Raw genomic sequence first — 26,852 nt, 5'->3', positions numbered from 1 at the left:
ATGAGACCGTACTACGATGAGGTTATATTCCTTCTATCTGTGGTATTAAGTCTGCCCTCAAAACTAAGGGCAGTAAGCCAGCTATATACAGAGTATCGTACGAGGCTTGACTCGTACGCATAATATTCGACACCCACGTGGAGGCCCGAAACAGTAGATCACGCGGATAACTCTCACCCGCCGGATTGTCCTTATCCGACCGAGTCAGTACTCACCTTCCGAGTCAGAGGCGCCCTGGGCTATACTCCCGACAATAGCAAAGAATAAAAATTGCTTGTTTAAACAATCGATCGATTGTTATATATATAAACTCATAATCGTGCTTATTCTTTAGGAAGGAGCAGAAGTCTATAAACAAGCGTTGCCAAAGTCGTTCTGGAATTAGTAAAGGCTGTAGTAATCTAAGGGTCTTGTCCCGAGGGATGGACGCTTTACAGCAGTCATAGCAATTCCGTACGTACTAAGCCACGTTTCGTAGCATGTATAGCCAGAAGTAACGCTGTCTGAGGATTTCGTACGTTTTATCCCTTCCCGAGTGCGCCGTCAACAGCTGGTTGTGAGCTTCTCTGATAAAGTGCACTCTGAGGGAGTCTTCTTTGTTTAATACGACTAAGCGATCGTGGAAAAATAATAGTCCGTGTAATGAGCACTTTTAACTTGCTTACGCAACGAGGCTAGAAATTTAGCTTTATGATTAATAATTAAAATCTAGTCGATAATATCGTGTAACTGCTTTATATTTTATTAATTAAAAAATTTTATAATATAATTTTAAAATTTATTATAAATTTAAAAATTTAATTTATTAATTATAAAAAATTGTTGGAAGCACAGTATTCAGCTGTAAATCACGTGATATTTGCATGTGCTGTGAGACGCGGCCACAACAAGCAGCAGGTGCTGTACTAATCGTAGTATTACGTCTACCCTTTAACTCGTACTACGTCGTACGAGTTATATACTAGCTACTGCATAAATCTGCTTACACCACGTGCTTTTATACGAAACGGCTAGTCCCGCTAATCCTGTCTGATCTTCCGGCCCGGTCTCAGCCAATAGGGTGGCGCCTAGCCTATACTCCCGATAAAAAATTATAAAAATTTTCGATAAATTTATTAAAAATTAAATTTAGAAAAATAAAAAAAATTTTTTTTTTAATATATTATAAAATATAAAAAATTAAGAAAATAATTTATATATAAAAAACTTAGATTTTTATTTATTTTGTTCGTAATTTGCTTTAATTTCTTGGCGTCGTCGTTAATTACGTGTAGATTCATTATAAATTTCATCCTCACCGCTGTCACGACCACGTGCACGTGAGCTCGCTGAGTCACCTCGGTGGACTCTGGGTCACGTGGTGGAGCACTGAGGAGCGGGCGGAGCTCCTAGGAGCTCCTGCGCTCCATCTCGACCCACCACTAGAGGAGCAGTATATATGACTGGCACTTCTGCCATAGATAGGAGCTTTGTGCTCAACTTCGTTAGTATTCTTGACTTCAAATACAATTGCCTTATCCTACTTCATTCACCATACCAACCCACGTGACCTCACACAGGGTGAGGGAAGAGACGTAACAACCGCCACTATTCGGATACAGTTTACTGTGCCTGTCCTACACGAATCATAGCTGACAATTAGGTACCACCTGCATCTTGCCACACCTGAGAGATACCCTTGCCTATGGCATGTATATCGTGGAAACTGCATGCACCACCTCAGGGAGGTTGCTACAATAAGAGTACCAAACTACAAACGGACATTAATCAGAATTGATCTGTACACAAAACATAGTCCCTGTCAATACTTACTGTCCTTGTACTTGCAGACCGCATTACTGGCGCACCGGCCACACGACCCACCATACCCTTCACCACCACATTGGCCCCATTCTTCTATCGGGCAACTTGATCCTGTTGGCGTTGCTACTCCGGTAGCTGTTACCACCACAGTGAGAGTGGAAGTGGACGCTGTTGTCAAAGGTGGGCTGCTTCCCGTCACTGTGACGTAGGTATACGATATTGACGTAGATTTGGGAGTGACGGTTACTGTCACCACAGTTACAGTATTGGTAATCGTGACTATCACTTGCTGTAGAAAAGGTGTAGTTAGATAATGGTGTTCTTGGTATGGATGAGTATGAACTCACAGATGAGGCAACGTTGGCAAAAGCAAGCACTGAAGCCAGTGCGAGTCTGGAGAGAAGCATTGCGTATAGACGGACGTGTTTGAGTTGATGCTCTGATAAGTGCGAATACAGTAACAAGAACAGAACAGAAGAACGAAGCAGCTCCGTTTCTTAAGTACAGGCCGAGTAAGGACCTGCAAGACGAAAGTTGGGTTTTCCCATGCCGTCGATTCGTTCCCTGCCTTCAAGAATTGGTCCGAAAATCAAGATCATCCATCACCTCATATCGCTGGAGTCCGTATGGGCAATCAAGGGATGAATTATGGGAAGCCACGATACTGGATATTGGAACGATGGCAAGCAGATGTCTTCCACAACCGCAACCCGCGCTGACAGTAAATTACAGACGCTTGGAATCACAATAATCAGATAAAGCATGCCACTCGGCCTGATGAGGTACCGGCCCCGGAAGCAGAATTTATTAGACCGCAGCCCGATGAGCGTAAATCAAGGTACGAGCCGTCAAATTCTTGTGAAGTGTTATGTATTGTATCAAATAGCATGGATCCATTGGCCCGATGGCGAAGTGACTGGACAGCGCGTTATCGATGGTTGAGAAATATTGCACCACTGCAATAACCAAAGGCTCGTATAGGCAGATATAGATAACGGACTGGGTGACTTAGTGGGAAGACGAAATATATAATTGTTGGTAGTGGGTAAGAAAATATAGCAAGGTGGTATTTCATCTCGGCTAAGTAACCAGCTCCCCTGGAGAGGAATGAGGCTGATCGCATAGGATTTCCGGGTAGAATCCACCTCAAAGAACAATGTCAGCGAATAGAAATGGCGAAAATGATACGAGAGAATCGAGATAACGACAGAAAGAATACTCCGGACCATGGCCACGGCCACGAAACAGTTGAGGATGCGACGAGATTGAAGCTACATCTAGATTTCGGCCTTCCCGCAAACCAGCGTATCCCCAGGAAATTTGGACGTCCTGGGCCTCGACAGCGAATGTACTCTTCAACCAGTAAGATCCATTGGTGTATTGTGTCCCATACGAGACAGATATGGCACCTGCCTGGGCAACAGTTGAGCCGCGTGGTAGTGCTAACGTTATCGAAGAATGTCGTTAGCGAACCATGTGTTCCCGCTCTGACTGTGTTCATAACCGGGAAGTGAGCCATAGTTCCAATCATGTCCTTCTTTTGGTCAGGCTAGGTCCCCATTCGCTTTTATCAGCCAAGCTCACCTGGCAGCACGGAGAAACCAGTTCGGCACCGAGGTGAACTGGAACGCGTTGCCAAGTTCATGATAATTTCTTTTGAGATCGTGAACAATCAATATGATGCAGGCACTGGTGACACAGTTGGAATCCCTACTCGTGTGAGTGGATGATTGGTTTAGTAAGAAAGTTATTCGTTGGCCAGCTTCACAATCGCTTCGAGCCTGACGAAGCCTCTCCACCCACACATCATGTCCGCGCTCCGAAGACCCTGTCTCGCCCCATTCAAGGCGCTGGCTACCCTCGCCAACTCTGACGTCGGATGCTTGCTCGTCTGTTGCTTGGTCTCGTAGACTTCTGACCGGAATATATAAACCACATTGTGGAACTTGTAGCAGCGCACAGTGGGCTTTATGGGAAGAGTCTTCTGCAGTTCGTAATCTTCAGAAGCGTCTCGGAAAGCTCAGATGTCAGATAGCGAGAAGTCTCTACTATCACCAAGTCAAGAGAGAGCAATCAAGCAGAGCAACGAGTGTCTTGGGGTTCACTTAATTGTTGTGATCATTTCCCCATCTTGCAGGACCAGGAGCACTTAGTCCATACTATGGATGGAAAATACCCCGACGATATGAACTGCCAAGACTCCACCCTCATCCATCCCAAGCCCCGGCATTGATAAGGACTTCCAACTTACATCATGTCCCCAAACTTTCCGCTCTTTCCCAACGTACATCAACGGCATTGGCTGTTCCGGGACTTTGCTCACGAAGAGATCCAGGCTCGCTATCGGCGTCTGCGCGGCAATTCCTCGTTCAATTGTGACAAGATCACGCCCATTGTTTCTCTGGCACTGTTTCACCTGAGCATCGCACTGGCCTCGTGGATATTTGCACTGCTACGATGACAGGCTTTCTATGAGCAACATGGCTCTCTCTGTAGAAGCCCTGTCCATGAACTCCGCCAATTGATCCATTCTGAGAGTGTGTAAATCGCGATCACTGCTGCTATAAATGTGGAGCATGATAATCTTCATGATGGCGAAGGCAACCTTCGAGTCTAGATGTCGACGATATGTCCGGAACTGATAACATGCCTCATCTAAGTGGTCTTATACTATCTGGCTATTTATATTTAGCTTCTTAGATATTCCCAGGTATATAGCTAGATCAGATGGAATACCGACCGGACTCCTTTGATTGGCAAAGCAATGAAAGAGCGAGAAGCTGTAAAGCTGGCATGTGCAGTAGGGAATTCCAAGAGCAAAGAAAAGGTCTTGCAGCTGAGTATTCGGCACAGGCCAAGAAGGCTAAAGGCAGCGGATCGGCAAGAAGTGCCAAGGGTCTGGACTGAGTGCGCTCAGAATGGTTACCTGCTGAAAGGCGTTTTCTAATACTAGAGTCATTCTTATCTCTGCTTTGGCCGGAGCATGAGATACTTGCCGCATGTGACTAGCGATGCCACATTAAAAAGATTGTTGGCACTCCCCTTTCTGGAGTACTTGCACGCTTTGTTGCATGTATGCCTTGACACTTGAGATATATCCTGCGCCCTCGTCATTGGAATAGTGAATAGTTACTGACGCGCGAAGAACGGACTAATGACAATAACTTTGTTAATCGCCGTGGGACAAAGTAAGTGTGCGTTTGCGCTTACGCCCGAATATCAAATAAGTTATCGAAATCGATAAACACTCAGCAGCTCTTGTGATCATGATCGCGAATACCCACAAGCTTCTAGGCAAAAGGGCATTGAAATGTAAGGTCTCGAAGAAGCTGACTGACCCTGGAAGAAGCCTTGGGATATTCGCAATGAGATTAGAGGAAGACATGAACTGTGCAGGATGCGAAGAACCAAATATACAAAATTTTCAGGCGGCTCCAGCGCACTCTGCATGCCGAGCCAATCACCGCTGCAAGAATGACAACTGACGGAAATTCTACCACAGATATCGCGGTGTTGGGTGATGAGCAGCTCTTCTGGTAGCTGCTCTGCCGAGAGACTAAAACCTTAAGGAGTCGATATATATGGGAAATGGAGTCGATATTGAGTTCACAACATCCTTGAGGACTTGAGTTATTACACCCGAGACGCCTCAATGTCGTCTTGCATGATCTGCAGATGCAAAGTGGAAGAGGCTCAATGATCGGCACAGAGATGTTCCATATCGCCGCTTGACCCCAACAGGTTTAAACTAGCAAGCTAGTAGACTCACTCTACCATACACTTCCAGCCGACGTTAAGTTCTCAAATTGTACCGCATGTCTTGAGCATCGCAATTATTTTCCGCACACCTTTGCACTTCTTCAGCTACAGCATGGCTTCCGTAATCAGATGTCATTCAAATGAGAACATCGAAGCGGGACAGCACCCGAGGTTTCTCGTAATCTCTTACTTCAAATCGGGCCAAGGTGTTTAAACTGGAAAATTTCGGATCTGGAAACTGGTTTGAACTGATCTCGGGGATCATCGTAGCTTCACCATGGGCTGTACATGGGTATGAAGCATCGTGATCAGATGGCAGATTTGCGATGGATTCCAAATTCGATACAAATACCCTAGGTTCTCTTCATGCTTCATCGTCTCCTTTGCCTCGTCAGTTTATTATTTTTTTCATTCTTAGCAAGCTGGGCTGCTCTTCTTATCTTTTCCCCCCTTTTGACGGTCTTTACTAGAATATTGATACCTCTTCTTTTTCTTGTTTTCTCGTTATTTATACCATCATGAAGGACTTCGCACGGCTAGTACTATGCGCATTTGCTGTTTACGCGGGCGTGAATGTGGCGGCCGTGAAAAAGGCCTCAAGCGCCGCGGCAGTCACACGGAGCGCATCGACCATTGTCATGAAGGAGGTAGGTGGAGTGGCCGGAAATGAATGCCTCACTTTTCGAAACAATGGTATACTTTCCGAATCCCGTCTTCTTCCTCAACCGCAACCGCCGACCATGATCTCAGTCATCGTTGCCAGGAGGCTGATATCACTTCAAGGCGAAATAGTCGATGCAGCTTGCGTCAACACCTCAGCCGACCGACAAGTCACGCCTTCGACATCTGCCTCTGGAGACAGTGTACTCCTTGTAGTACGTTAATTTCTGCTCCTGTTTTGCGTTCATCTTAGAAGCCCAGATCTTCGGGATCATCCTCGGGAGCTGCTCCTCAAAGAAGATGTGTCTCAACTTCTTGAATAATCTCTTTGCTAGATCTCTGTGAGAAATGCATACTAATCTATCCTAGCAAAGAAGCTTTGGTATGTTATCTTCGGAGCTGTCGAAACCCCAAAGCATGCCGAAAACTTCCTCTTCATCCATCTTATAGATTACTGTACTGAGAGAGCTTTCAGATGCCAGTTTTCGACCGGACCTTGTGGGGAAACAGGCATGCATTGGCTTTAATGGGACCGATTTCAAAGCTGTAGACTGCGCCGCTACGGGTACACAATTTGTCAGCCTTGTGGGAGGAGCGCTCAAATCTGGAACTGCGTGCCAAAGTGGTCACGATGGAGCAGTAAGTTCCAATTCTTGTTGATCTGCAAGCAAGGACTATAATGGCACCTCGGGTCCTTCGTAATGCTGATTTGATTCACAGGCCCAATTGACTGTGGATTCCACAGGCACTAAATGTGTGGGGGTAACTTTGACTACTGTCACGCCAACAGCTCCCTAAGCAGGTACGGCTCGTTTGTTGCTCTGACGTTTGGATATCTCGACGGTAATTCCAAGGATCATCATCAGACTTAAACCTCGTGGCCATGGCAAAATTGTATGAGAGGAAGTGTGAAAGTTGTAACATATTTTACTTAACGCTCTAAGCGAAGAAAATGTATCTAAGCTGGATCATGATCGTGGTAAATTGTGCTTCAAACAAGGCCAATTGATATAATTAGTAAAACTTCGTTATATGCCTACTAACCATGAACCGCTCCTCTTGCTTACAACGACCTTGGAACCATCGCAGAGGAGTGACACGTGATTGCGGGGACTCCGCATTCCACACTTGGTCCTTCGGCACGGCTAGACGCGGGGCAAGCGGCTTAACCTAACCTCCAGAGTTCAACCCCAAATATCAACACTCTTCTTTAATCCAATGTTCAAAACCCTAGTTTCGAGGGGTTGTCACTCCTGGTCTTGACAATTCAGAAATTATCACCATGTATACTCTCAATCGATCACGGCCCTTCCGCCGCGCTCTTTCAACCGCCCACCGCCGCCATATTTCAAGCATTCCAATCAAGCCCATAACCTCCGTCCTCATTGCTAATCGAGGAGAAATAGCTCTACGTGTCGGGCGCACAGCGTCGGATCTTGGAGCAACATGCACCACGATCTATACAGACCCCGATGCCCATTCTCAACATGCCCTTTCAAGCCCTTTCGCCGTGAATCTCGGCGCCGCGAACGCGTACCTGGACGGAGAACGGATTATTTCGATAGCCAAATCACGAGGCATCGTTGCCTTGCACCCGGGATATGGGTTTCTTAGTGAGAATTCGGAATTCGCAAAACGATGCGTCGAAGAGGGATTGGTCTTTATAGGGCCACCATGGAAAGCTATCGAGGCAATGGGGAACAAGTCGAAAAGCAAGGACATTATGACTCAAGCCGGTGTGCCATGTATACCTGGATACCATGGAACAAATCAAGATCCTTTGTATCTGTTGGAGGAGGCCAAGAAAATTGGCTTTCCAGTCATGGTGAAGGCTGTGAAGGGAGGCGGGGGGAAAGGTATGAGAATTGCTCTACATGAACAGGAATTTCTAGACAAATTGGAAAGTGCGAAAAGCGAGGGTAGAAACTCCTTTGGCGATGATGTGATGTTGGTCGAAAAATACATTGCTACACCAAGACATATCGAAGTCCAGATATTCGCAGACAAGCACGGAAATGCGGTAGCTCTTGGCGAGCGTGATTGCAGTCTCCAAAGACGGCATCAAAAAATCCTCGAAGAAGCCCCGGCACCAAATTTAGCAGAAGACATAAGACAAGATTTATGGCAGATGGCAAGAGCTGCCGCACTGGCTGTTGGATACGAAGGTGCAGGCACCGTAGAATGTAAGAACCCGATCATCATTGAAGACTCTCGCTGAGATTAGAAGTCATCTTCGACAATGATACAAATGAGTTTTTCTTCATGGAAATGAATACAAGGCTCCAAGTTGAGCATCCTGTGACTGAGGAGATTACAGGAGAGGATCTTGTCTCGTGGCAATTCAAAGTTGCTGCTGGTGAGCCCCTACCACTTGATCAGGACGCAATCGCTAGGCGGATAGCGGAGCGCGGATGGGCCATTGAGGCTCGCATATACGCTGAGAATCCGAATCAAAACTTTGTGCCTGATTCTGGCAAGCTTATTCACCTTCGTACACCAAAACTTTCCGACAGTGTACGCATTGATGCCGGCTTTATCGAAGGAGATACAGTCTCCTCCGCATATGATGGTATGATTGCCAAGCTCATCGTTAGCGGACCAACACGAGAAGTTACAATTCGGAAGCTACATGCTGCACTTCAAGATTACGAGGTGGTCGGTTTGAGCACCAACATTGAGTTCTTAAAGAAGATCTGTGGCAGCTCCGCTTTCATCCGAGGTGAAGTGGAGACTGGCTACATCCAGAAGCATAGCGATGAATTGTTCGCCCCTGAAGCATTTGAGCCGGAGTGTTTTGCTCAAGCTGCTCTGGGCCTATTGTCAAACGAGCTTATTTCGCACGCATCAAAAATAGACCATGGTCCACATGCAGAGACTGTTGGATTTGGTCGAAGTAGTTCTCGCCAGTATACCTTTCTTTCTGATGGGGCCTCCGGACCAATCACAGTGGACCTGGAGCAATCCAGTTCGAACCTCTTCCAGGTAGCGGTCAAAGGTTCAGGAATTGATCAGTTGTTTCCAGATGTGGTCTGCGAACCTAGATCTCCGACAATCTCGACATTCTTTCCCCAAACCCGGATCGAAAGCACTTTGATTATCAATGGTGACAAGCTTGCTCTGTTTCAACGTGGCAGACAGTTTAATTTGACTCTTGCCTTACCTAATTGGTTCGAGAAGGCCTTGGGATTGAAAGATGTAACGAACAGCGTCTTAGCACCAATGCCCTGCAAAGTCTTGAGAAATGAAGTGGCAGAAGGAGACGAAGTAAAGAAAGATCAGCCGCTGGTAGTGTAAGATGTATCCGACTTATATTTGGGTAAGTTCTGACAAATTAACAGAATTGAGAGCATGAAGATGGAGACGGTCATACGATCTCCCCAAAATGGCATTGTTGCAAAGCTCGTTCACAAAGCTGGCGTAAGTGACACTACGTAGTGCCCGATTTGTTGTCGTCTAACTTTTCAAGGATATTTGTAAAGCTGGAACAGTACTGGTTTTGTTTGAGGAGGTTCGTACTAAGAAACTCGCCTGAAGACCAGTAAGCTAATACAAACCAGGATGGAAAATGATGGAGATCTCGTTGCTCAGTGGAGCAAGGTTAGTGGAATGCGATCTTCCAAAGCTTCCTGCCTGGTACCTGCATGAGAGAGGCATCAAGATGGGGAGGCACAGAGTAAGCATAGGCGCAAATATTTGGGCTCTAGACAGACTAGACGTCGCTTAGAAACTGGGAATTGACCTAAGTCCTGGCTTGTAGAATGTACACTACTTTACAACTTCTGACCATTTGCCCCGACCTCCACAATCTGATCGATACCTTCGTAGTCTGGGAGATCCAAATCGTACTTTTTCTGAATATCTGGACTTACGAATCTGATGGAGAGTGTTATGAGCAATATTTATGTGACAGAACAACTTGGATGAAATGTACTTACCGCCCACCGATAAAATGTCGCCCTTTGAAATACTTAACCAAAGGCTTTGGTGCTGTAAGACTAACCAGAACTGCAGGATTGAAAGTCGAACCTGGGCCTGAAGACGGTGGTCCATCCTCAATGTTCCAGGAGGAAGGTGCGTCGACAGAGGTGACTGGGATTGAGGTACTTGACAATGCTTCAATGACAGCTGGAAATGGCTCGCGAACTTTACCGGAGAACGAGAAACCTCGGACTTTTAGCCAAAGCTTGAGCAGAGATGGAAATGCCGATGACAACACATACCAAATATCGCATCAACAACATGATCTGATTCCTTGAGTGCAGCTGGGAAATCCTCCGTGAACGGGACATTCAAGTTTTTAAGTTGGGTTGAGAGGCGCTGCCAAGACAAAGTTCAGCATCTGTAACATATCTCCGAGTCACACAAGAGTTATTAGATGGACTTTGAAATTCGGTCTACATACTTGATAGAGATCATTCTTGCTCTGCTTCGGATAGTATACCGTTGGCTTGTAACCATAGTGCCACAGATGTCTGGCAGCAACAAGTCCATCGCCACCTAAATCTAGCTCAGTTATGTTCCTTTTTCCCAAGTTGGACATTTAGACGCACCATTATTGCCTGGACCACAAGCAACGAGCACTCTTCTCCCTCTGGTCGGAGGGTGGACACGATAGACTGCCCCGCTTCAGAAAACAAAGCCAAAGTCAAGTAAATACAGAGCATCGAACCTGCCTGAGAAACTGACAACCCTGCCAATTCCATAAGCTGATCGATTGAGAATGCACCGATGCTCATAAGATCCTTGTCCAAAGCGGCAGCATTCTTTGCAGAAAGTGTCTTGAACGACGAGTGAGCATATGCTTAAGATCCACCAGCTTCGGGACTTGTACCTTGATCGCCATGATTGCTTGTTATTTGGCTAAAGTTAGAGACGTGCTCTCCGTAGTGACGTTGAGGGGCACAAGAGGATGTATTAAATTGCTTGAAAAAGTTGAATTTACTTCACTAGAAGTATTCGTAATGAAACTTTGATGGATTTCACCACCACCTGAGCGAAGAAGTTGACATCACCTTGCAAACAGGCGAGAGAGAGTGGAAGCGGAGCGGGGCGGCAACATTTCCGCCCTAATACTCGCGAACTTCAAATTTGACAAACAGCGACATCTAGCAACGACAACCATTTCTCCACAATGGTTGTTAAGATCAGATTAGCACGATTCGGGCGTCGCAAGGCACCCTTCTACAATATTGTTGTTGCACAGGCACGGTAAGCTCAAATGAATGGGCACGAATGCAACTTGCTAACAAATCTGCAGGACTGCACGAAACAGCAAGCCTATTGAAGTATTGGGTACGATATCGAGCTCGGAAAAGAAAGATATGCAGACTGATACTGTTGAAAAGGGACCTACGATCCAATACCAAAGGCACCAACTGATGGAGAGGGAAAGCCATTTAAGGACGTCAAATTAGATTCTGCGCGAGCAAAATACTGGCTGGGAGTTGGTGCACAACCAAGTGACCCTGCCTGGAGATTATTATCAATGGTATGGTGGACAAGAGAGGTTCTAGGGACGTACTGACATTGGAACAGGCCGGTTTGCTCGAGCCTAAATACAGACCTACAACGTCGAAGTAGAGGATGAGAGAAGAGCTTGTAGGAGATAATTGTACGATTCAGCGACATGTATAGCATATGGAGGCGTTCCGACATGGTACATAGGCCATGAATGTATCAGGAAGGCGTCGAAGTCACGAAGTCTTTGATCGCATGATTTGCAACTCCTACAACAAAGTAGTGACTAATGGCAACACTTATGGTTTTTGTCCAGGGGATGGACAGAAAAGATAGAAGTACCAATTCATGAGAAGATTCTTACAACTTTTCTACCTATGATAGCACGTTGGAATTATGTGACAAGGATGACATTCTATATATCACCTCTAACCCTGTTTGTAACTGTTCTACTCCAGCCTACCAAGACTGGATCCTTATGTTTAGTAAAAATGCTCGCTGGACGCCGTGACCAATCAAGACTCCAGCAATGCCCGCAACATGAGATATTCCACAGAAATTCAGTGTCCACCTCCACCAGAGAAGAACATGTTCGTTCCTAAGCATAGGACCATGACGAAAAGCCCGTATATTGCCAAAGCGAGAGAAAGCTTTCGTAATATTGTCTTCCGCCAAGGCATTGTTCTCGAGTTACCCTGACCAAGCAATCCTTCTTCGTCCTCTTCGCCACTGTCAGCTTCATCCTCGTCTTTTGAGAGTCGCTGGTGATGGATAGAGTCTGGCGAGGAAATCTTGTAATAGAACAAGCCGGGAAGGATGAAGCTGATGCTCGTGCTGCCAGTGCTGCCGACGTAGGCCAGAACTTTGTCAAGCGAGGATACTGTCATGGCAGCGGTGTAACTTAGGATAATAATCACGGTTGTAATTATGGCAAATCTAAGTTCGCCGATGGTGTCATTTCTGGCAATAGGTTGAGCTGAAGCGCCTGTGAGCAAGGGCACTGTTCTCGCTGGTGAGCTATTAGGTGAGTTACGTGAGCTCTTTAAGCCGTATGGCCTCCATTTCAATACGGCATCAACCGAAGCTCGGCATGGATGCACTTGAAGCGGATATGAGAACATGACCAAGATGACGATGGCTGCCTTGCCAATGGTAGAAGCAATTGAGGGGACATCTGATTGATTAGCCAGGTTCAATCAAATCAGCCACACCACTACTCACACATCCCAACAATATTTCCAGCGACACTGTTGCCAAACGAAAGATAGCCAGTGATGGCGACAAGTATGTATATTGACGCAGCAGAACCTATGCTTGCAGCGATGACACTAGTGGTACTTGATTTAAGTCAGTTTACAGCTACTTAATGTCGATCTCAGAATGACCAACCGTCTCGGAGAGTTGTCTTTGATTTCATTCAAGATCGAGAACATCTATCACGAATTAGTCGCTGTAAGGGCCGTAGAAATTTCCATGCTTACGTTCTGGTGGCACGTATATGCAAAAACAATGACGGGAAAGCTTTGCAGTACTTGCACGAGGCCACCCCATCGAATAACCCTGATGATACCTCGGTCTGCCTTCGTATCACCCTTTGCAAAATGATACACAACCAAGATGACTAGGTATCCAATCGATATCAAAGCTACAACGCTGGTATATTTGAGCGAATCGAGGCGTCGAAGAAAAGACAGCGGTATGACGACAAGCCTGGCCTCATATTTAGCAAAAAGTAGCGACAATCAGGGATTCAAGGCCGGAGATTTACATGAACACAGTGACCCAGAAATGCCTGTCCACAAGAAATGGAATAGAATCGGCGCTCTCGTTAAAGCCCCTGACAACACCTGGCATGAGGTCCCCAATAATTATCAAGTAGCTCACCCCAACACCAAAACATTTTATAGCGATCGCAGCATCGAAAATAACCGCTGCATTCGGATATGTGATTTGTGACAATGCAAAGAACGAAGAGGTTCCTCTTTCCAGATAACGGGCGCATCGCGTTTGTAGGTATAGACCAAAGGCGGCGGTAAGACCAGACCACAGTATCACCACAACTCCAAGCACAATACCCATATGAGACATCGCAAGAGGCATTGCCAAAGTTCCAGCACCGATGACTATTGAAAGCTTATTAGAAGGTCCTGCAGAGCGTATCGGGGACGTACTTGTGTTAACAAGGTTAATATTACTGCTGAGCCAAGAGGCTTGTCCTCCAAAGTTCTGGTCTTTCATAGCTCTACTGGAGCGTCGCCTGGTCAAGATATCAGCTCTGATTGAATTAGAAGACGAATTATTTTACCGTCTCCCTCTTGAAGCATCGGAAGTATAGCCACTTGGGGCTGCAATCGCAGAGTAGGAGGCCATTTTGGTTCAAGGTATAGACTGTGGTCGACTCGACTCGGGATTGCGCAATCACATCGTTCGAGGCAAGACGAAGTTTCTAATTATTTCGCAGAACCGGACTGTGCCGAGTAGTCTTGTGTACTGTGAAGCCGTGAATGCTGGTTCCTGGAACTCTCGTGTTCTGAAGAGTGGATGAGATGGGGTCACGTTTGCTAGCCTAGAATCTCGCACAGCCACAAGAGCTTGCGCCTCAGCCCTGTCAATGAAAGCTTTAATGTTTATTCTCCGATTTCTTGCCGGTATCGACACGACCACTAACGCAATGGACGGCACATTCGACAAGACGGCTATGGACACCATTGATCTCTTGGAAGCACGACTCCGGCGGATCGAGTTTGCGGTCTGTGGCAAAGCTGGAGAAGATTCGGCGGCAGATGGGAAGCCTCCTATCGCGCAAAGGTTGGCGTCTTTGGAACGTGCTCTACACCAGCTTGCCTCAAAATCAAGAGTTATACAAGACCTCCTTCGAATACGTTGGTTATATTCGGCTTCCTTAGAGAAAAGCATTTTCTAACTCCTGGCAGATTCGAGGTACCCAGACTTATTTCAGTCTCTGAACGCGGACAATTTGCCGACGATTCTCGATACCGAAAGTCTTAGAGCCATTATCATGGCTTCAGCAAGCTCTTATCCTGCTACTGCATCTCGGTTAACATCAATTGTGGATGTGCCAATCCCCTCAACCGAACTCTCAACGCAACTCATTGAGCTACAACCTCGTATCGCGAAAGCGGAGAATGTTCAAGCGGCGCAGAGCTCAGATATTGCTGAACTACGAGAGAGAAGTGCTGCCCTGATTCAGCGTTGGTACACTATGGACGTTCTCCGGGCAGGTGATAGCTGGGCGGATCTCGAAGGGAGAGTTGGACAGGTAGAACAGCAGCTGAGGCGAGTGGCACTGGCCAAACGGGTAGACGATGCTATGGTTTGAAGCTCAAATTCATAACCCGAACATCTCATGTTTCTTGATATCCAGGAAACAACTCCGCAACCTATTTTCGGAATTGTTTCCAACCCATTTTCTATGAAGGGTATGTTGATCTATCGTCACCCAATGATCTTCCGGATCGAAACATACCCCGATGGAAACGACTTTGATACATACTATGACGACAAAAAAGGATCCACTTACCAAATTGCAACGAGTGAGGCTGAGGTGGACTTCGCTTCTGCTGAGTTGGTGAATCAGTAATGGAATTCGGGTGCGGCGAAACAGCATGACCGGAGTGTAGGTGCTCCGTGTCTCACGATCTGAAGTCTTCCACGTGGGGTATTCGTATTGGGATGCGGCATATCCGCCGGTTTTCGAAGAACCAATGTGAGTCGGTTTTCGGGTGGTATTCTTTCCTCTGTGATTCGCAGTGCAAATCAGCGCTCAGCTGCAGCAATGCAGGTTGACAGTCTGGGGTAGTACGATAGTTTACCAACTATGAAAATACTCAACGCGGCAAGAAATGAAATATGCTTCATATCATTTAGTTTATCAGCTATCCTATAAGTTTGTCACTCATCACAAATTCCAGCCTTGTATGTCTATCCATCCTGTGATCCAAAGGGAAATCATGCACACTACAGAAGACGTAGATGTTTTGAAGTCAGGATTTAGGACTTATTAGGACTCCTTTGCAAGTGCCTATGAGTGGACCAAGAACTATTTCCTGAGAAGAGAGTCTTATCAACGCTGATCTCGGAGTTGTTCCACTCCCAAGATAGTTTCATCCTCTATGCTAACCTTTTATTTCTGGAAGATCGTGAATCTATATCCAACCTTGATATTTGAAGGGTTTTGTCCGCATGGTCCGAGCTGTGTGCACAGATGCGAGGGGTGTATGATCCTCGCCTTAACCACGTTTTTGCCACGCATCCCCGAGTGAATTGCCACAATAGCTTAATCTTTATCTTCATTTGTGGGTTACGAGTATGCGTTGCAGGAAGAAACTTGAAATGCAGCTGCAACGACTGCTTTCATCATGTGGGCGGACGATCATGAAGCTTAATAGCACGTCGAAGTCAGCCACACGCTAAATACGTGGAGCACAGCCACTGTGGCGACCTTCCTCCAGATTCAATTGGCAAAATGGCATGTTATACGCAGGGGTATAGATGAGAGACAGCACTGATTTGGTGACCCCGCATAGTTGTCGTCAAGTCTCTGGGGAGGGGATGATCTGGACCGTGAAAGATGTATCGATCGCCATGATGAAGAAATCCATAAATGTCTACCCAGATGTCCATGCTCACAGCGAATTTCTGAAGATTCCTCGACCTGAAACGACGGCAAAGCAAGAGCCACTTCCTTCCCACTCGCGACGCGCTACCAGCTCGACCCGACGTCCGCAGGAAGCATTGTTCAAGATTTACTTTTTACCGGGCAATCGCATTGTATTATTGTATTGATCTGGACTGACTGGCTTGAATTGTTTGTTCATTGTTGGTGGAACGAGTGAGAAGAAAGACACGCACCCACGACTGGACTAGAGCGAAGCTTTGGTTCTCGAAACAACAAATAAGTATTTACACCGTTTCGACCAGTCCTATCCTCGCCTCACCAACAATAGAATAGAACCGGTCACGACACGACGCCCTTCGCAGCGAATCAGCACGTCAATCGAAGTGTGAAGGGTGAAAGGTGCAGCAAGCAATTGCAGTCTGGCGTCTCATCCGCATCCGCATCCCCTCGTTATTAGGTCCGTGTCGTGTCGAGATTAAATCGCGAAGCGCGACCCGCGAACCCCCTTGAAACGAGGAAGAAAAAAGATCAGGGGATCAGAAGATCAGGGGCCCGGCACGCAGCAAGCTAAGATTTCGAATTAAAGCCTTTCGCCAGCGAGACCACGACGACGACTACTGTACGCCGACGAGGGCTCCGAATCCAACCAGCAGCCAAGGAAACGGATCAAATCATCAAATACAATTCAATTCAATTCAGGCACAAGCAACATCGCCGCCGAAACCTGGAAGCCCAGTCCAGCCCAGCCCAGCCCAACCAGGCACATAGTACCGTACCGGACCCAATTTACAGCAAAGCCTCTAGGTACTGTACTGTACCTTTCTCTCTTCCTCTTCGCAAAGCAAAGTGCATTGGATTCGATTCGACTGCACTGCGTCAAACGGGCGAACGAACACGAATCCTGCCCAGCCAGCCAGTCAGCCAGCATCACTGTCGCATCGCTCGTTGCTGCTGCACTGCTGCACTGCCCAAATCCTCATCACCGTCACGCTCAATCCATCCATCCTCGCAGTTGAGTCGCGCCCGGATCCTCGTTCCTCCTTTTGACCCTACCCGCACGTAACCCTAGTAGCCCTGTAACTGCGCTGCACGCACTGCACCGTCTGCGCCGAACTGAACGTCTCCTTCGCCTTACAGGAACACCCATCTGAAGTAAAGACAGAGCGGAGACTGTCTTTTCCCCCTCTGCTTCTTCTTCTCCTCTGTTTCTCTGTTTCTCTGCTTCTCGTCGCCTACGAGATCAAACTTCGCAACTTCCAGGTCGCTGCAGCCCCGGTCCCGTCACTCAATCGTCTCGCCTGTCGCTGTTCAGACCAGACCAACTTCCGGCCCCGACCACTCAAGTCCTCTCTACGTTCCTCCTCTTCTTCCATTCACCAACACCCTTCACCACCGAACCGCTGCGCATTATTTTCCCCCAGTTTTCCCATCCGATCGTGTCTCGACCTTCTTACATTCCCTCCTTACCTTTCGTACTCTTACATACAGTCCTTCGACGACCTTCTTCTCTTTCCCCGTTCCTGTGCTGGACCGGCTGTCAGCATTGAGGACTCGTTTCGATCACGATTTCAATTCTGTTAATTTTCACCCTCACGGCCCCCGGAATCTCGCTGAATCAGGACCGTCGCCAGCCACGCTGAAACGCTGTCCACCGCACCACCTTCTGCGCTAATTTTTGCTTTTCTCTGCTCGCAGCCTCACATCCGACACCTTTATCGAATCGATTGAATCGGATTCGATACTCGCGGCGGTATTCTCTACATAATTCTTTGCGAGAACGAGCAGTCTTGATGCCCTCTTACGGTAGTCTACGTAAGTTCCAAATGAGCCCCTTCTCGCCGAACAGGTTGTCCTAATAGAAAGCAGACTCGCCCTCTCTCCGCAAAAACAACTTCGGCATGGATAGCAAAGGTCGGAGGACAGGAGGTATGCGCACAATGAGCATGGACAACATATTGGGTGACCCGTTTGCGTTGGCTACCGTCTCGATCGCCATGGTAAGTTGTCGTCCTGCTGTGCCTCGAGGTCGAGGCTACCTTAGAAACCTTCGTTGACTGACTGTCAACAGCTTGCATGGTTTATTGCCTTTGTAGGATCGATTATCGCGACAGCACAGCATACAGACTTCCCTAATTACTCATGGTTCGCCATCGCCTACATGATGTGCTGCATTATTGGGGTATTCGTAGTGATTGCGTCGGACACAACTCAAACGTACCATGTCGCAATAGTTGGGTATCTTGCATGCGGCCTGGTGCTGACCAGCTCATCTGTCAATTCTCTAATCTATTCTTCGAATGGCGCCAAAGAGGCGACCGCTGCTGGTCACATTCTGCTCTCTATGGTCAACGTATGGACATAATTCTCGAATTCAATGAGGCTATGCTAACGGGAGAAACAGATTGTCTGGATTTTCTACTTTGGATCAACTCCGTCAGCCGTACCTCGTGCGTACCTCGACTCATTTGCCCTTCATAAGGACCACAGGACGTCGCAAGGAGGAAGAGGCATGACGAACAGCTATACCAACGGTCGTCCAGATACATCCATCTCTTCCAACGTACCCCCACAAATGTACACATCTGCCCAACTAGGAGGCTTCGAGACTTCATCTCCAGTTGCCGGATTTCCAGGAGGTGCTAGCACAGAAAGAAACTCTTCCCAGCCACGATTCACAAACGGCGCAGCAGCAGCACCAACCAGCAACTTGGCTACCAGCGGCCCAATGAGCAGCGAACCAACGGCTGGTGAAGTGGTAGCACCTACCGAGTACCCGTACAGAGCGAAGGCCATCTACTCTTACGAAGCCAACCCTGACGATGCCAACGAGATCTCCTTCTCGAAGCACGAGATATTAGAAGTCTCCGATGTCAGTGGGAGATGGTGGCAAGCTAAAAAGGAGAACGGAGATACGGGCATTGCGCCTTCGAATTATTTGATACTCTTATAGAGCGATCTCGATACGACTGCTTTTAGGGACGAAAGCTCTGTGCAACGGAATGGGATTGGGTGATAAACGGAGTGGTTGGAGTTATGTAATAAGTCAATGTGATATGACCGGTTTCCTTTGTTTCTCGCCTTATCCTCTTCAACTCTCGACCAACTGATCAGAAGATGTCGCTACATCAGAATCATGCGAGTCATTTTTTATTTTACAAAACAACCAACTGGACGAGTCTCTCGGTCACTTAGAAAAGCGATTGATTGATATCGAGCGGGATACCTTTAGCAACTGCCTATGGCCTCCTTTTACTGCGTCGCCAATGCCTATTGCTCGCATACTCAGCACAAGACGGTAGTCTTTGACCTGGGAATGCATGTGTATGAAGCGGGCAGGCAGGGCAATACTTTTTACAAGCACTTCGGGCATAATTCACGGCGTTTATTTGACTTGATGGTTGTGTATGGTACATGTGGACTGTCGTTGTATACCAAAGAAAGTATTTCTTGCAGGAAATCCAAGAGAATTATGACCCTAAGACCTAGCTTTCCTCCCATGTGATGTCTGAATGCACTATCTTGTCACTATATAGAATTATTCTGCACGTAATTTGGTGTCTGGAGCTGGGACCCATTTTGGACACTCGAAACCTGGGGAAGACGTATTCCAAAGAGGATTAATTAACATGGGAATCAAAGTCCAGAGCAGTCTTGGCACAACATCGGATGAAGTCTTGTTTATCTCGGGTCAAGGAAGCAAACGCGGCTTGGATAGAGCGGCTCATCAATTACGGTGTTGCAGATTGATGAAATTTATATCAGTTGCCCCCAAAATTCACATATAATATGGAAATGGTATATAGGTATGTAGAGAACGCCAGAAAACAAGATCCCCGAGTATCCCAGTCCATTAATCCGGATGAGCGAACCATACCCATGCTCACACCAACATGTTCATGAAGGAAAGAAAGGGGGAACGCCTTGATTTATGTAGATAAACACATTGTCTTTGGATGATCGATGACTAGGAAGGGGTATGTATTCCGTGACCATTGAAGGGAGCGATGTCCCAAAACTTTTTGCTGAAAACAAATTCCATGCACACACAACAACCATGGACGCCAGGTCTCTCTTGCACCTACCCCTCTCTCAAACGCCTTTATCGCATCCAATTCTGCCTAACAACTCCTTTCGATCGCTGTGGCCTGGTAAACTGACACCGGTGGCGCTGCTCGCACTCTTCTTATAACGGGTCTTGCTGGCATTGGAAGTCCGCCCCTTGAGGTTGATGGCCTCAACCCCGACTTCTTCTTCGTACGGCGGAAGCTCTGCTTCGTCGAATTGCTCATAATCCATCTTGTCGTTAGTCGCATCTTCCTCGTCATCGCCTTCATCGTCGCTTCGAACATCGTCCGCATTGCCTCCTCGGAGGACTTTCACCGCCACTCCCACAATCATGGAGAACCACATCAAAGTGATGCCCTGGAGGAAGAGTAACGCACTAAGAAAGCCCCATTTAATGCTGTTATTCCAGCACACGATGCCTTCAGGGTCCCGGAATGGTTGAAACAGATGCCCAAAACGATCCGGAGGAGGAAATGGTCCCTCGATGGCGCCGTTTTTACCACGATAGCATCCGTAATCGATGGTAGCAGGGATATCGGCATAGACGGACCAGCAGATCATGCAGTAAATGACATGACGGGCTGCGAACCAGGTTACTAGGAAGAGGCCAAAGAGGACATCACAAATGGTTCCGTATCCGAGGTATTTCAGGCATTTTGCGAGCTGATAGAATGTCAGAGGGGGTTCAAAGAGAATAGACTTGATACTTACAGGAAGGAGGAGATCGACAACATCCATTATGCAGAGGATCAAGTTTGCAACTTTCGTTTGATGATAACCATAACTTGTGAAGATCAACATGGTTGTAACAATGTGGTGAGTGAACATTTGCCAGTAATCTTTCCTCCTCTCTTCGATGTGTATGACGAAGATTTGCTGGAGCCAGAAGGCATACTGAACCAAAATGTACCACTTTCGCAGACCTGGAATCTCACGGTTTGGCCAATTCGTCCAGAGATTCTTGAAGTTGTACCAGTAATCGGAATTGGCGAGAATATACTGTTTTCTGTGTTACATTCTTTCTTCTTGCATAAATTTCAATGACTTACTGCTCCTAACGTCCAAAAAACGGAGACGTAAATCAGGAGCCAAGCCTGCTCAGCAAATCTGGTTTGATTCTTCACTGTTTGAATTCCACCACGCTTTGCCATGGGAGTCAATAAATAGTCCATTACCGCAGCGCGGAGACCAGTGAAAATCACAATCCAGTAGAACACCATCCAGGCATCGTTCCAACCAGCGCAGTACTGGCCGGATTCCGGATTATAGTATGATAGCTCGAAGAATTTGCGGGTATGGCGGCGGGCTCGCGGGAAGCATAGGTGTGTCAAGGATAGGAGCATGAGAAGATTGACCGAGAGACCTATGCAGAAATGTTAATATAGTAGTAAATTATAAAGAATGATGATGATGCATACCAATCTGATGTTCGACGATCCATCCGCAGACAATCTCCAGAGGGCCTTCATCTTTCTTCTTGGCTTTTCTCTTTACGGGGATTGTGCGCATAGGATATCTGGCAGAAGGTGCCCCAGCCGGCTTCTGCTTCTCTTCTGTAATATTGACAATTTGTCCATTTTGGATCTTCTCTTCAGAGGCAATCTGGGTCTCAATGTCCAGCTTTTCAATTGGGACATTGGTAGAGGGGTCGGTCATCGTTCGTTGAGGGTGCTGGTAGTGGACGGTAGCGAGTGAAAAATCCCAATTGGGAGGGGCAAATGGCTCCTTCGGGTCGTCGACAGACTTAGAATAATTTGGGCATGAATTCTAGGGTATAAGGGTCGAGGGAGAATAGAATGAAGGTATGGTGTTGAGAGGTGGAAGCTTTTGACTTTGCTTTTCGAGCAAAGGCGGTGTACCGGCCGAGGAGGTTTTATCTCGCGGGTTTATGTTTGAAGACGCTCGTTGCGCAACCTGAACATGGCCTGATCGGCGAACGAGATGAGATTGAATAATATCAGGTATTAGAGTCACAGGTTGCATGCAGACATGGAGGTCAAGTGAATAGTTGATGATTGCAATTGATATGATTTGGACATTGGCATTCACTCACAGGCAGGTAGGTCAACCTTCTGATACAAGCTTGTTCGACCGTTGACGGTCGATTTGATGCGAGGGCGGCGGCACTGACCCTCTTTTTCGCCCCTGAAATTGTCCTCCCTTCCGGACTTACTTACGGTGCCTATCGCTGGTGTCCTGTCCCTGGAGCTTGTGCAAAAGCCATGCAACCTGGCCTTGCCCCATCTGTGCTAAGCTGTAAGCCGGCTGGGGTCCAACGGAGACCCCTCCTCACAGGCTCACCTCCACTGAGGGATGTCGCTGTCGCTGTCGCTGCAGCTGCAGTCAGGTTCTCGGCTGCAGAAGAGAGGTGAAGACGAGACGAGACGAGACGAGTACAACTGAAATCCGTATCCAAGAAAAGCGCATATCACTTTCCCCCGAACTTCGTGGCCAATGAGTAGCCGTAGAAGGGAGTCGTGGTTCGAAGATCCGGTTAGGTGTAAAGTAGGCCAATTGATGGAAGATCGGAATTCCTGACTCTTCATGTCATGCATGTGTGTACTTGATAATTTTCGATATATAATTGTCAGATCTATCGAGTCAAAAATTGAGGCGGCTTTGTAGAAGAGAATAATGGAGCTTCACAATTATCACCATTCGGTCAGTTGGACGTGGTAACCGTGGTATCTATCTGAGATTGGCCCACAGGGAACAATTCAAGAGACAAGTACACGATGAATTTCCATTTCTTACTATTCAAACTGCCTTTTTCTGAAAGCATGCAAGAATGTTGTCGTTCCTCGACCTCCTAACTCAACGCCGAAGAAATGTTCATGAAGGAAATTGAATGTCTCAAACCCAGACCAAGAAGAAAGAATGTCCCTAAGCCTCCAATTCAGAATCCCACGTCTCAGTTGTTTTGTTGGCTGTTGAGGATGCGGAGAATGGCAAGGAAGAGGTTAATGATATCAAGGTAGAGGCTGATGGCCGCCGCAATCTCCTCCTCGACGTGATAATGTCTCATGATGAGTTGAGTGTCCACCAAGATGTAGCCGGAGAAGATCAAGGCACCCACCAAGCCGTAAATCAGCTCAGCGGTTGAGTTATAAGGAAAGAATGCGGCAACGAAGCCGAATATAACGAGAGTCCACAGTCCTCCAAACAGATATGGCATCCATGATGTGAAGTCGTATTTCGTTTGGCAGGCAAAGACGGTGAGTCCGACAAAGATACCTGCTGTTAGAATCACGGCTTGAAGCACAATCTTCGAATCGTAAAACGAGGTTATGACTGAGATGGAGTAGGCCTCAAGCGCAGTGAATCCTGTCAAAAACTACACAGATGTCAGCAATTCCCTGCATAACGAGTTCCAAGAGCAACATACCAGAAGGTTCATAGGATACGATTTACGCTTCCAGAAGGTCAGGAGCATAAATCCGATGGCACCGAAAAGCGACGCCCACATCATCCACTGGTTTGTCTGGATCCACACTTTGTAGGAGGGGTTCCAGAAAGAGATACAACTGAGAATGGCCGTCGCGATGAGTTGAACAGAGAGGATGGCGTAGACTTTCCTGACGAATGCCATTCGGATGTCGATGGTGGCTTCCGACACCGAGCCACCAAACTGGGCGCATGTTAGAATCATAAACAAACAACTGTTGCGATCGCAGAAGGAAGACTTACTTTGAAGTCATCTGGGATATTGTCTTCGCTGCTTCTAGGGCCACCAAGGAGAGCGGCGTCATCTCTCGACGCTGATGGCTCGGCGTACGATGGTGGTGCCTGAGAGTAATGGGCAGGATCATCGAAAGAGTCTCGCTGGGGCGCAGCGCTGTATTTGGTGTTTCCGGCCATCTTATGATTATTGTCGATGTTTTGAAGGATGCCGTAGAATACTTTCCTGATGGAGGCCGAAAAGAAAGGTCGACTTGGGCTGCTGAGGGCGAGATGATGATGATGTTGGAGTTCGGGAGCTAGCTTAGCGCGGGGGCGAATCATTCATGTCATGTACCACCGTTGACGGCTTTGTCGACTTCAGCCGCACTGATAGATTGAATCACGGGGAATCTGCATTTAAGCTTTGGGATCAAAGCAGAGCTCCTTTACCTCTGAAGATAATTGTAGCTTCACTCTTCTCGCAGGTAAAATTTCGAATTCACTTCTCTCCAATGCCTCGTCTTGATGTCTTAGTATACCCATACCGAATTTTTGTAGCTCGAGTAGTGGTATACTCACCACGTCATGGGCGACCTTGGAAAGTAACACATACACATTATACACATATCTGAAGTACTATTACACAATGTCTCCCTGGATTGCATATGGACGCAATCGCAGCTGGTTGATGACATGACAAACTTAAACACATTTTATTGGCTATAACCACAAAGAAAGAGAACCACTAGAGAATCCGCAGCATTCCACTTTGCCTCTATTCACGAGGATTGTATCGAAAGGGAAAGAATTCAGCTGCGTATTAGAAATTGATAAGAAAACACGTGATTAGCTTTTTAGAGCCAGAAAAGGTCTTGCAAATGCCGTCAACGACCCGCAAAAGTGAAGCCCCAGCTCCGATACCCCTATCAACAACGAAACTGGCAGTCGGTAAGCGCATGCATCTTCAACCCTCGATGAAGGAAGCCCCGACTCCCTGCTTCATCTCAACCTCGACGCCTGCCTTACGCCTCAGACTCTGCCGCCGCTCCATTCGTAGCTTCAAGGTGTGCGCTTTGTTCTCGGTGCATTCTGGCTTCAATCTCCTTAAGTTGACTCTCACGGGCCAACAACTCTTGCCTCTTCTCGTTGATCTCTCTTTGCACCTTGACCTCAATTTCTCGAAGCTTCTCCTCCTCGCGGCGAAGTTGCTCCTCCTTTAGACGCACGGATTGAGATGCAAGATCCTCGGGGTTCATTGACGAATCACTAGACAAATTAGCTTACAAGCGGTGTGATGGAATGTTTAGTGGGACTCACGCTCCAGCGCCACCTTCCACACTCTTGCTAAGTTTCTCGGTACGGTAGTTCTCGTACAGAAAGTCATGTGTGATTTCCTTCAGATCTGCCAAATGGCTGTGTAGCAGAGCGCTGCGAATGGCGAGGAAGTCGGAATGTCTTGGGTTGTCAACTTCGACGACACCCCATGGATATTGTCTAGCCCGCACTTTACGGCCTCCAATCTCGACAACGTCCTCAGATCCAACAATGGCAAATGGCATCAAGCCTCGAAGTTCGGCGTTCTCCTCGACAGTATCTTCATCATCCTCTTCAATGTCGTAGGGGAAGTTGTACACTGGAATGCGGTAGTGCTCAATGTCTTCCATGACAAGTTTCTTTGATTCTGCAAGCTCGACTGGTGTAAGAGAATCCGCTTTGCCAATTACCGGGATGACATTGACACGAGGTGAAAGACGCCTCATGAGCTCGATATCCAGTTCGCGAAGACTACACTCGTTAAATAACGTTCACATCAATGCAACGAGTACTCACCCATGTCCAGTTGGGGTGATGAAGTAGAGCAGAGCATGAACACGATTGTCGCGGAATCGAGGATTACGCTTGATGCGAGACTCCTCTGCCAGAATATCATCGTATTGACGCTCGAGGTAACCAACAATTTCACCGAAGCTTTTGCTAGTTAGTGACTGTCCTTAACAAGGTAGAGTTCATATCAATGTACCTTGCCTCGTTGTCGATCTGATCTCCAAACCCTGGTGTATCGACGATGGTCAAGGAAATGCGGGTGCCCTCTTCGTCCAATTCTAATTCTACATCCTCATCAGTATGTATCCTCATGTGTTCCGTGCACTTTGGTGACCCGTACCGACAGTGATGGGCTTGATTCTGACGCCTTCCTCGAGGTGTGCGTTTTGCGCATCATCGGCATCCTTTCCTTGTAGAACCTTCTTGCCACAGAGAGTGTTGACGAAAGTTGTTCGACCTATTTGAATGAATTAATTAATTGGTGTTGAGATGCTGGCCCGATTGTTGTCCCACGTACCAGTACCTGAAGCTCCACAGACCATCAAGGAGAACTGGATACCCTTCTTGACATTCTTCTTTCTGCGAACCTTGATCTATAGAGGAGGAAAGTTAGCAAGAGCAAATAGATGCCTTTCGTAAAGATCGAAGGCAGGTAGAGGGAACCATGAGTTGTGGGTGCAAAAGGGGGTGACGACGAGATTGCATCACACGTACTGCGCTCAGCGGAGAAGACATGATGAACGTTTCTGAATAAGAGACGAGTGACCAACTGCGTCAATTCGACTCGTGGAGATGGGTATCAAGGGACGAGTTGGCTGTTGCAGAAGATAATGGTGTTCGTGTGAGAGTCTGTCGCGAAATTTGGAAGTCGGTCAAGAGGTGTGCCCCTGAAGGAAATGGGGTTCCACTAGCTTGATTAGGCGCGGTAGTCTCGACGCAAGGCTGACAGAGTTTCCGAGTGAGCAAAGGTATACTTTTTGAAAGC

General features: G+C 47.2%; 11 protein-coding genes across 11 annotated transcripts; 5 read left to right on the top strand and 6 right to left on the bottom strand.

Moving 5' to 3' along the window:
- Nucleotides 1–1,581: 1,581 nt before the first annotated feature.
- On the bottom strand, nucleotides 1,582–2,296 carry LY89DRAFT_279228 (uncharacterized protein). Its single transcript, XM_018206443.1, has 3 exons — nucleotides 2,151–2,296; nucleotides 1,813–2,092; nucleotides 1,582–1,750 (listed from the first exon to the last, which is right to left on the bottom strand). The coding sequence occupies exons 1-3, from the start codon at nucleotides 2,208–2,210 to the stop codon at nucleotides 1,683–1,685; spliced, it is 408 nt and encodes a 135-aa protein (XP_018064226.1). The 5' UTR covers nucleotides 2,211–2,296; the 3' UTR covers nucleotides 1,582–1,682.
- Nucleotides 2,297–6,212: 3,916 nt separating this feature from the next.
- On the top strand, nucleotides 6,213–7,125 carry LY89DRAFT_279192 (uncharacterized protein). The gene is made up of 4 exons (XM_018206442.1): nucleotides 6,213–6,437; nucleotides 6,592–6,604; nucleotides 6,698–6,861; nucleotides 6,943–7,125. Exons 1-4 carry the CDS (start codon nucleotides 6,303–6,305, stop codon nucleotides 7,018–7,020), a joined length of 390 nt encoding a protein of 129 aa, XP_018064225.1. The 5' UTR covers nucleotides 6,213–6,302; the 3' UTR covers nucleotides 7,021–7,125.
- A 288-nt stretch (nucleotides 7,126–7,413) lies between these two features.
- LY89DRAFT_279142 (3-methylcrotonyl-CoA carboxylase-like protein subunit alpha) lies at nucleotides 7,414–9,886 on the top strand. The gene is made up of 5 exons (XM_018206441.1): nucleotides 7,414–8,405; nucleotides 8,450–9,512; nucleotides 9,561–9,639; nucleotides 9,689–9,730; nucleotides 9,780–9,886. Exons 1-5 carry the CDS (start codon nucleotides 7,505–7,507, stop codon nucleotides 9,789–9,791), a joined length of 2,097 nt encoding a protein of 698 aa, XP_018064224.1. The 5' UTR covers nucleotides 7,414–7,504; the 3' UTR covers nucleotides 9,792–9,886.
- A 28-nt stretch (nucleotides 9,887–9,914) lies between these two features.
- Nucleotides 9,915–11,236, bottom strand: LY89DRAFT_690260 (YjeF N-terminal domain-like protein). Its single transcript, XM_018216060.1, has 7 exons — nucleotides 11,054–11,236; nucleotides 10,892–11,000; nucleotides 10,773–10,838; nucleotides 10,625–10,719; nucleotides 10,443–10,539; nucleotides 10,158–10,386; nucleotides 9,915–10,095 (listed from the first exon to the last, which is right to left on the bottom strand). Exons 1-7 carry the CDS (start codon nucleotides 11,063–11,065, stop codon nucleotides 9,993–9,995), a joined length of 711 nt encoding a protein of 236 aa, XP_018064223.1. The 5' UTR covers nucleotides 11,066–11,236; the 3' UTR covers nucleotides 9,915–9,992.
- Nucleotides 11,237–11,305: 69 nt separating this feature from the next.
- LY89DRAFT_628203 (ribosomal protein S16) lies at nucleotides 11,306–12,043 on the top strand. The gene is made up of 4 exons (XM_018211177.1): nucleotides 11,306–11,430; nucleotides 11,480–11,514; nucleotides 11,568–11,710; nucleotides 11,758–12,043. The coding sequence occupies exons 1-4, from the start codon at nucleotides 11,354–11,356 to the stop codon at nucleotides 11,800–11,802; spliced, it is 300 nt and encodes a 99-aa protein (XP_018064222.1). The 5' UTR covers nucleotides 11,306–11,353; the 3' UTR covers nucleotides 11,803–12,043.
- Nucleotides 12,027–14,225, bottom strand: LY89DRAFT_657434 (uncharacterized protein). Its single transcript, XM_018212429.1, has 7 exons — nucleotides 13,985–14,225; nucleotides 13,851–13,936; nucleotides 13,448–13,802; nucleotides 13,161–13,389; nucleotides 13,069–13,112; nucleotides 12,901–13,016; nucleotides 12,027–12,853 (listed from the first exon to the last, which is right to left on the bottom strand). Exons 1-7 carry the CDS (start codon nucleotides 14,047–14,049, stop codon nucleotides 12,240–12,242), a joined length of 1,509 nt encoding a protein of 502 aa, XP_018064221.1. The 5' UTR covers nucleotides 14,050–14,225; the 3' UTR covers nucleotides 12,027–12,239.
- Nucleotides 14,226–14,313: 88 nt separating this feature from the next.
- On the top strand, nucleotides 14,314–15,013 carry LY89DRAFT_628198 (uncharacterized protein; the record flags this gene model as incomplete). The annotated part of the gene is made up of 2 exons (XM_018211176.1): nucleotides 14,314–14,561; nucleotides 14,613–15,013. Coding segments are annotated over exons 1-2 (612 nt in total), but the record flags the coding sequence as incomplete, so codon positions are not given.
- A 3,242-nt stretch (nucleotides 15,014–18,255) lies between these two features.
- LY89DRAFT_740927 (putative high osmolarity signaling protein Sho1) lies at nucleotides 18,256–19,268 on the top strand (the record flags this gene model as incomplete). The annotated part of the gene is made up of 3 exons (XM_018220652.1): nucleotides 18,256–18,315; nucleotides 18,387–18,668; nucleotides 18,720–19,268. 3 exons carry the CDS (start codon nucleotides 18,256–18,258, stop codon nucleotides 19,266–19,268), a joined length of 891 nt encoding a protein of 296 aa, XP_018064219.1.
- Nucleotides 19,269–20,031: 763 nt separating this feature from the next.
- LY89DRAFT_711104 (longevity assurance proteins LAG1/LAC1) lies at nucleotides 20,032–22,454 on the bottom strand. Its single transcript, XM_018217882.1, has 4 exons — nucleotides 21,802–22,454; nucleotides 21,433–21,746; nucleotides 21,095–21,382; nucleotides 20,032–21,046 (listed from the first exon to the last, which is right to left on the bottom strand). The coding sequence occupies exons 1-4, from the start codon at nucleotides 22,037–22,039 to the stop codon at nucleotides 20,408–20,410; spliced, it is 1,479 nt and encodes a 492-aa protein (XP_018064218.1). The 5' UTR covers nucleotides 22,040–22,454; the 3' UTR covers nucleotides 20,032–20,407.
- An 840-nt stretch (nucleotides 22,455–23,294) lies between these two features.
- On the bottom strand, nucleotides 23,295–24,241 carry LY89DRAFT_676010 (transmembrane bax inhibitor motif-containing protein-like protein 4; the record flags this gene model as incomplete). Its single annotated transcript, XM_018213551.1, has 3 exons — nucleotides 23,295–23,717; nucleotides 23,769–24,011; nucleotides 24,071–24,241. The coding sequence occupies 3 exons, from the start codon at nucleotides 24,239–24,241 to the stop codon at nucleotides 23,295–23,297; spliced, it is 837 nt and encodes a 278-aa protein (XP_018064217.1).
- Nucleotides 24,242–24,725: 484 nt separating this feature from the next.
- On the bottom strand, nucleotides 24,726–26,744 carry LY89DRAFT_278833 (Septin). Its single transcript, XM_018206439.1, has 7 exons — nucleotides 26,582–26,744; nucleotides 26,385–26,460; nucleotides 26,208–26,324; nucleotides 26,064–26,151; nucleotides 25,874–26,011; nucleotides 25,361–25,828; nucleotides 24,726–25,309 (listed from the first exon to the last, which is right to left on the bottom strand). Exons 1-7 carry the CDS (start codon nucleotides 26,600–26,602, stop codon nucleotides 25,066–25,068), a joined length of 1,152 nt encoding a protein of 383 aa, XP_018064216.1. The 5' UTR covers nucleotides 26,603–26,744; the 3' UTR covers nucleotides 24,726–25,065.
- Between the last annotated feature and the right edge of the window lie 108 nt (nucleotides 26,745–26,852).

The sequence above is a fragment of the Mollisia scopiformis genome, assembly GCF_001500285.1.
Source record: "Mollisia scopiformis unplaced genomic scaffold LY89scaffold_28, whole genome shotgun sequence".
In the NCBI taxonomy this organism is placed as follows: Eukaryota; Fungi; Ascomycota; class Leotiomycetes; order Helotiales; family Mollisiaceae; genus Mollisia; species Mollisia scopiformis.
This window is presented reverse-complemented; position numbering and strand designations above follow the sequence as displayed.

Bases quoted from the DNA above. Each gene is read 5' to 3' on its own strand.
- LY89DRAFT_279228 (XM_018206443.1), bottom strand. From the start codon at position 2,210: ATGCTTCTCTCCAGACTCGCACTGGCTTCAGTGCTTGCTTTTGCCAAC. The intron at 2,093-2,150 runs GTGAGTTCATAC...CCTTTTCTACAG, and splicing joins TTGCCAACGTTGCCTCATCT to CAAGTGATAGTCACGATTAC. The intron at 1,751-1,812 runs GTAAGTATTGAC...GTCCGTTTGTAG, and splicing joins GGTCTGCAAGTACAAGGACA to TTTGGTACTCTTATTGTAGC.
- LY89DRAFT_279192 (XM_018206442.1), top strand. From the start codon at position 6,303: ATGATCTCAGTCATCGTTGCCAGGAGGCTGATATCACTTCAAGGCGAA. The intron at 6,862-6,942 runs GTAAGTTCCAAT...TTTGATTCACAG, and splicing joins AAAGTGGTCACGATGGAGCA to GCCCAATTGACTGTGGATTC.
- LY89DRAFT_279142 (XM_018206441.1), top strand. From the start codon at position 7,505: ATGTATACTCTCAATCGATCACGGCCCTTCCGCCGCGCTCTTTCAACC. The intron at 8,406-8,449 runs GTAAGAACCCGA...TGAGATTAGAAG, and splicing joins AGGTGCAGGCACCGTAGAAT to TCATCTTCGACAATGATACA. The intron at 9,513-9,560 runs GTAAGATGTATC...ACAAATTAACAG, and splicing joins AAAGATCAGCCGCTGGTAGT to AATTGAGAGCATGAAGATGG.
- LY89DRAFT_690260 (XM_018216060.1), bottom strand. The intron at 10,839-10,891 runs GTTCGATGCTCT...GAAGCGGGGCAG, and splicing joins GTTGTCAGTTTCTCAGGCAG to TCTATCGTGTCCACCCTCCG. The intron at 10,720-10,772 runs GTGCGTCTAAAT...AGCTAGATTTAG, and splicing joins TTGTGGTCCAGGCAATAATG to GTGGCGATGGACTTGTTGCT.
- LY89DRAFT_628203 (XM_018211177.1), top strand. From the start codon at position 11,354: ATGGTTGTTAAGATCAGATTAGCACGATTCGGGCGTCGCAAGGCACCC. The intron at 11,431-11,479 runs GTAAGCTCAAAT...ACAAATCTGCAG, and splicing joins ATTGTTGTTGCACAGGCACG to GACTGCACGAAACAGCAAGC. The intron at 11,711-11,757 runs GTATGGTGGACA...ACATTGGAACAG, and splicing joins CCTGGAGATTATTATCAATG to GCCGGTTTGCTCGAGCCTAA.
- LY89DRAFT_657434 (XM_018212429.1), bottom strand. From the start codon at position 14,049: ATGGCCTCCTACTCTGCGATTGCAGCCCCAAGTGGCTATACTTCCGAT. The intron at 13,390-13,447 runs GTAAATCTCCGG...ATATGAGGCCAG, and splicing joins TTCTGGGTCACTGTGTTCAT to GCTTGTCGTCATACCGCTGT. The intron at 13,017-13,068 runs GTTGGTCATTCT...ACTTAAATCAAG, and splicing joins AAAGACAACTCTCCGAGACG to TACCACTAGTGTCATCGCTG.
- LY89DRAFT_711104 (XM_018217882.1), bottom strand. From the start codon at position 22,039: ATGACCGACCCCTCTACCAATGTCCCAATTGAAAAGCTGGACATTGAG. The intron at 21,383-21,432 runs GTAAGTCATTGA...CACAGAAAACAG, and splicing joins TTTTTTGGACGTTAGGAGCA to TATATTCTCGCCAATTCCGA. The intron at 21,047-21,094 runs GTAAGTATCAAG...ACATTCTATCAG, and splicing joins TTGTCGATCTCCTCCTTCCT to CTCGCAAAATGCCTGAAATA.
- LY89DRAFT_278833 (XM_018206439.1), bottom strand. From the start codon at position 26,602: ATGTCTTCTCCGCTGAGCGCA. The intron at 26,325-26,384 runs GTACGTGGGACA...TCATTCAAATAG, and splicing joins CTGTGGAGCTTCAGGTACTG to GTCGAACAACTTTCGTCAAC. The intron at 25,310-25,360 runs GTGAGTCCCACT...TAATTTGTCTAG, and splicing joins GTGGAAGGTGGCGCTGGAGC to TGATTCGTCAATGAACCCCG.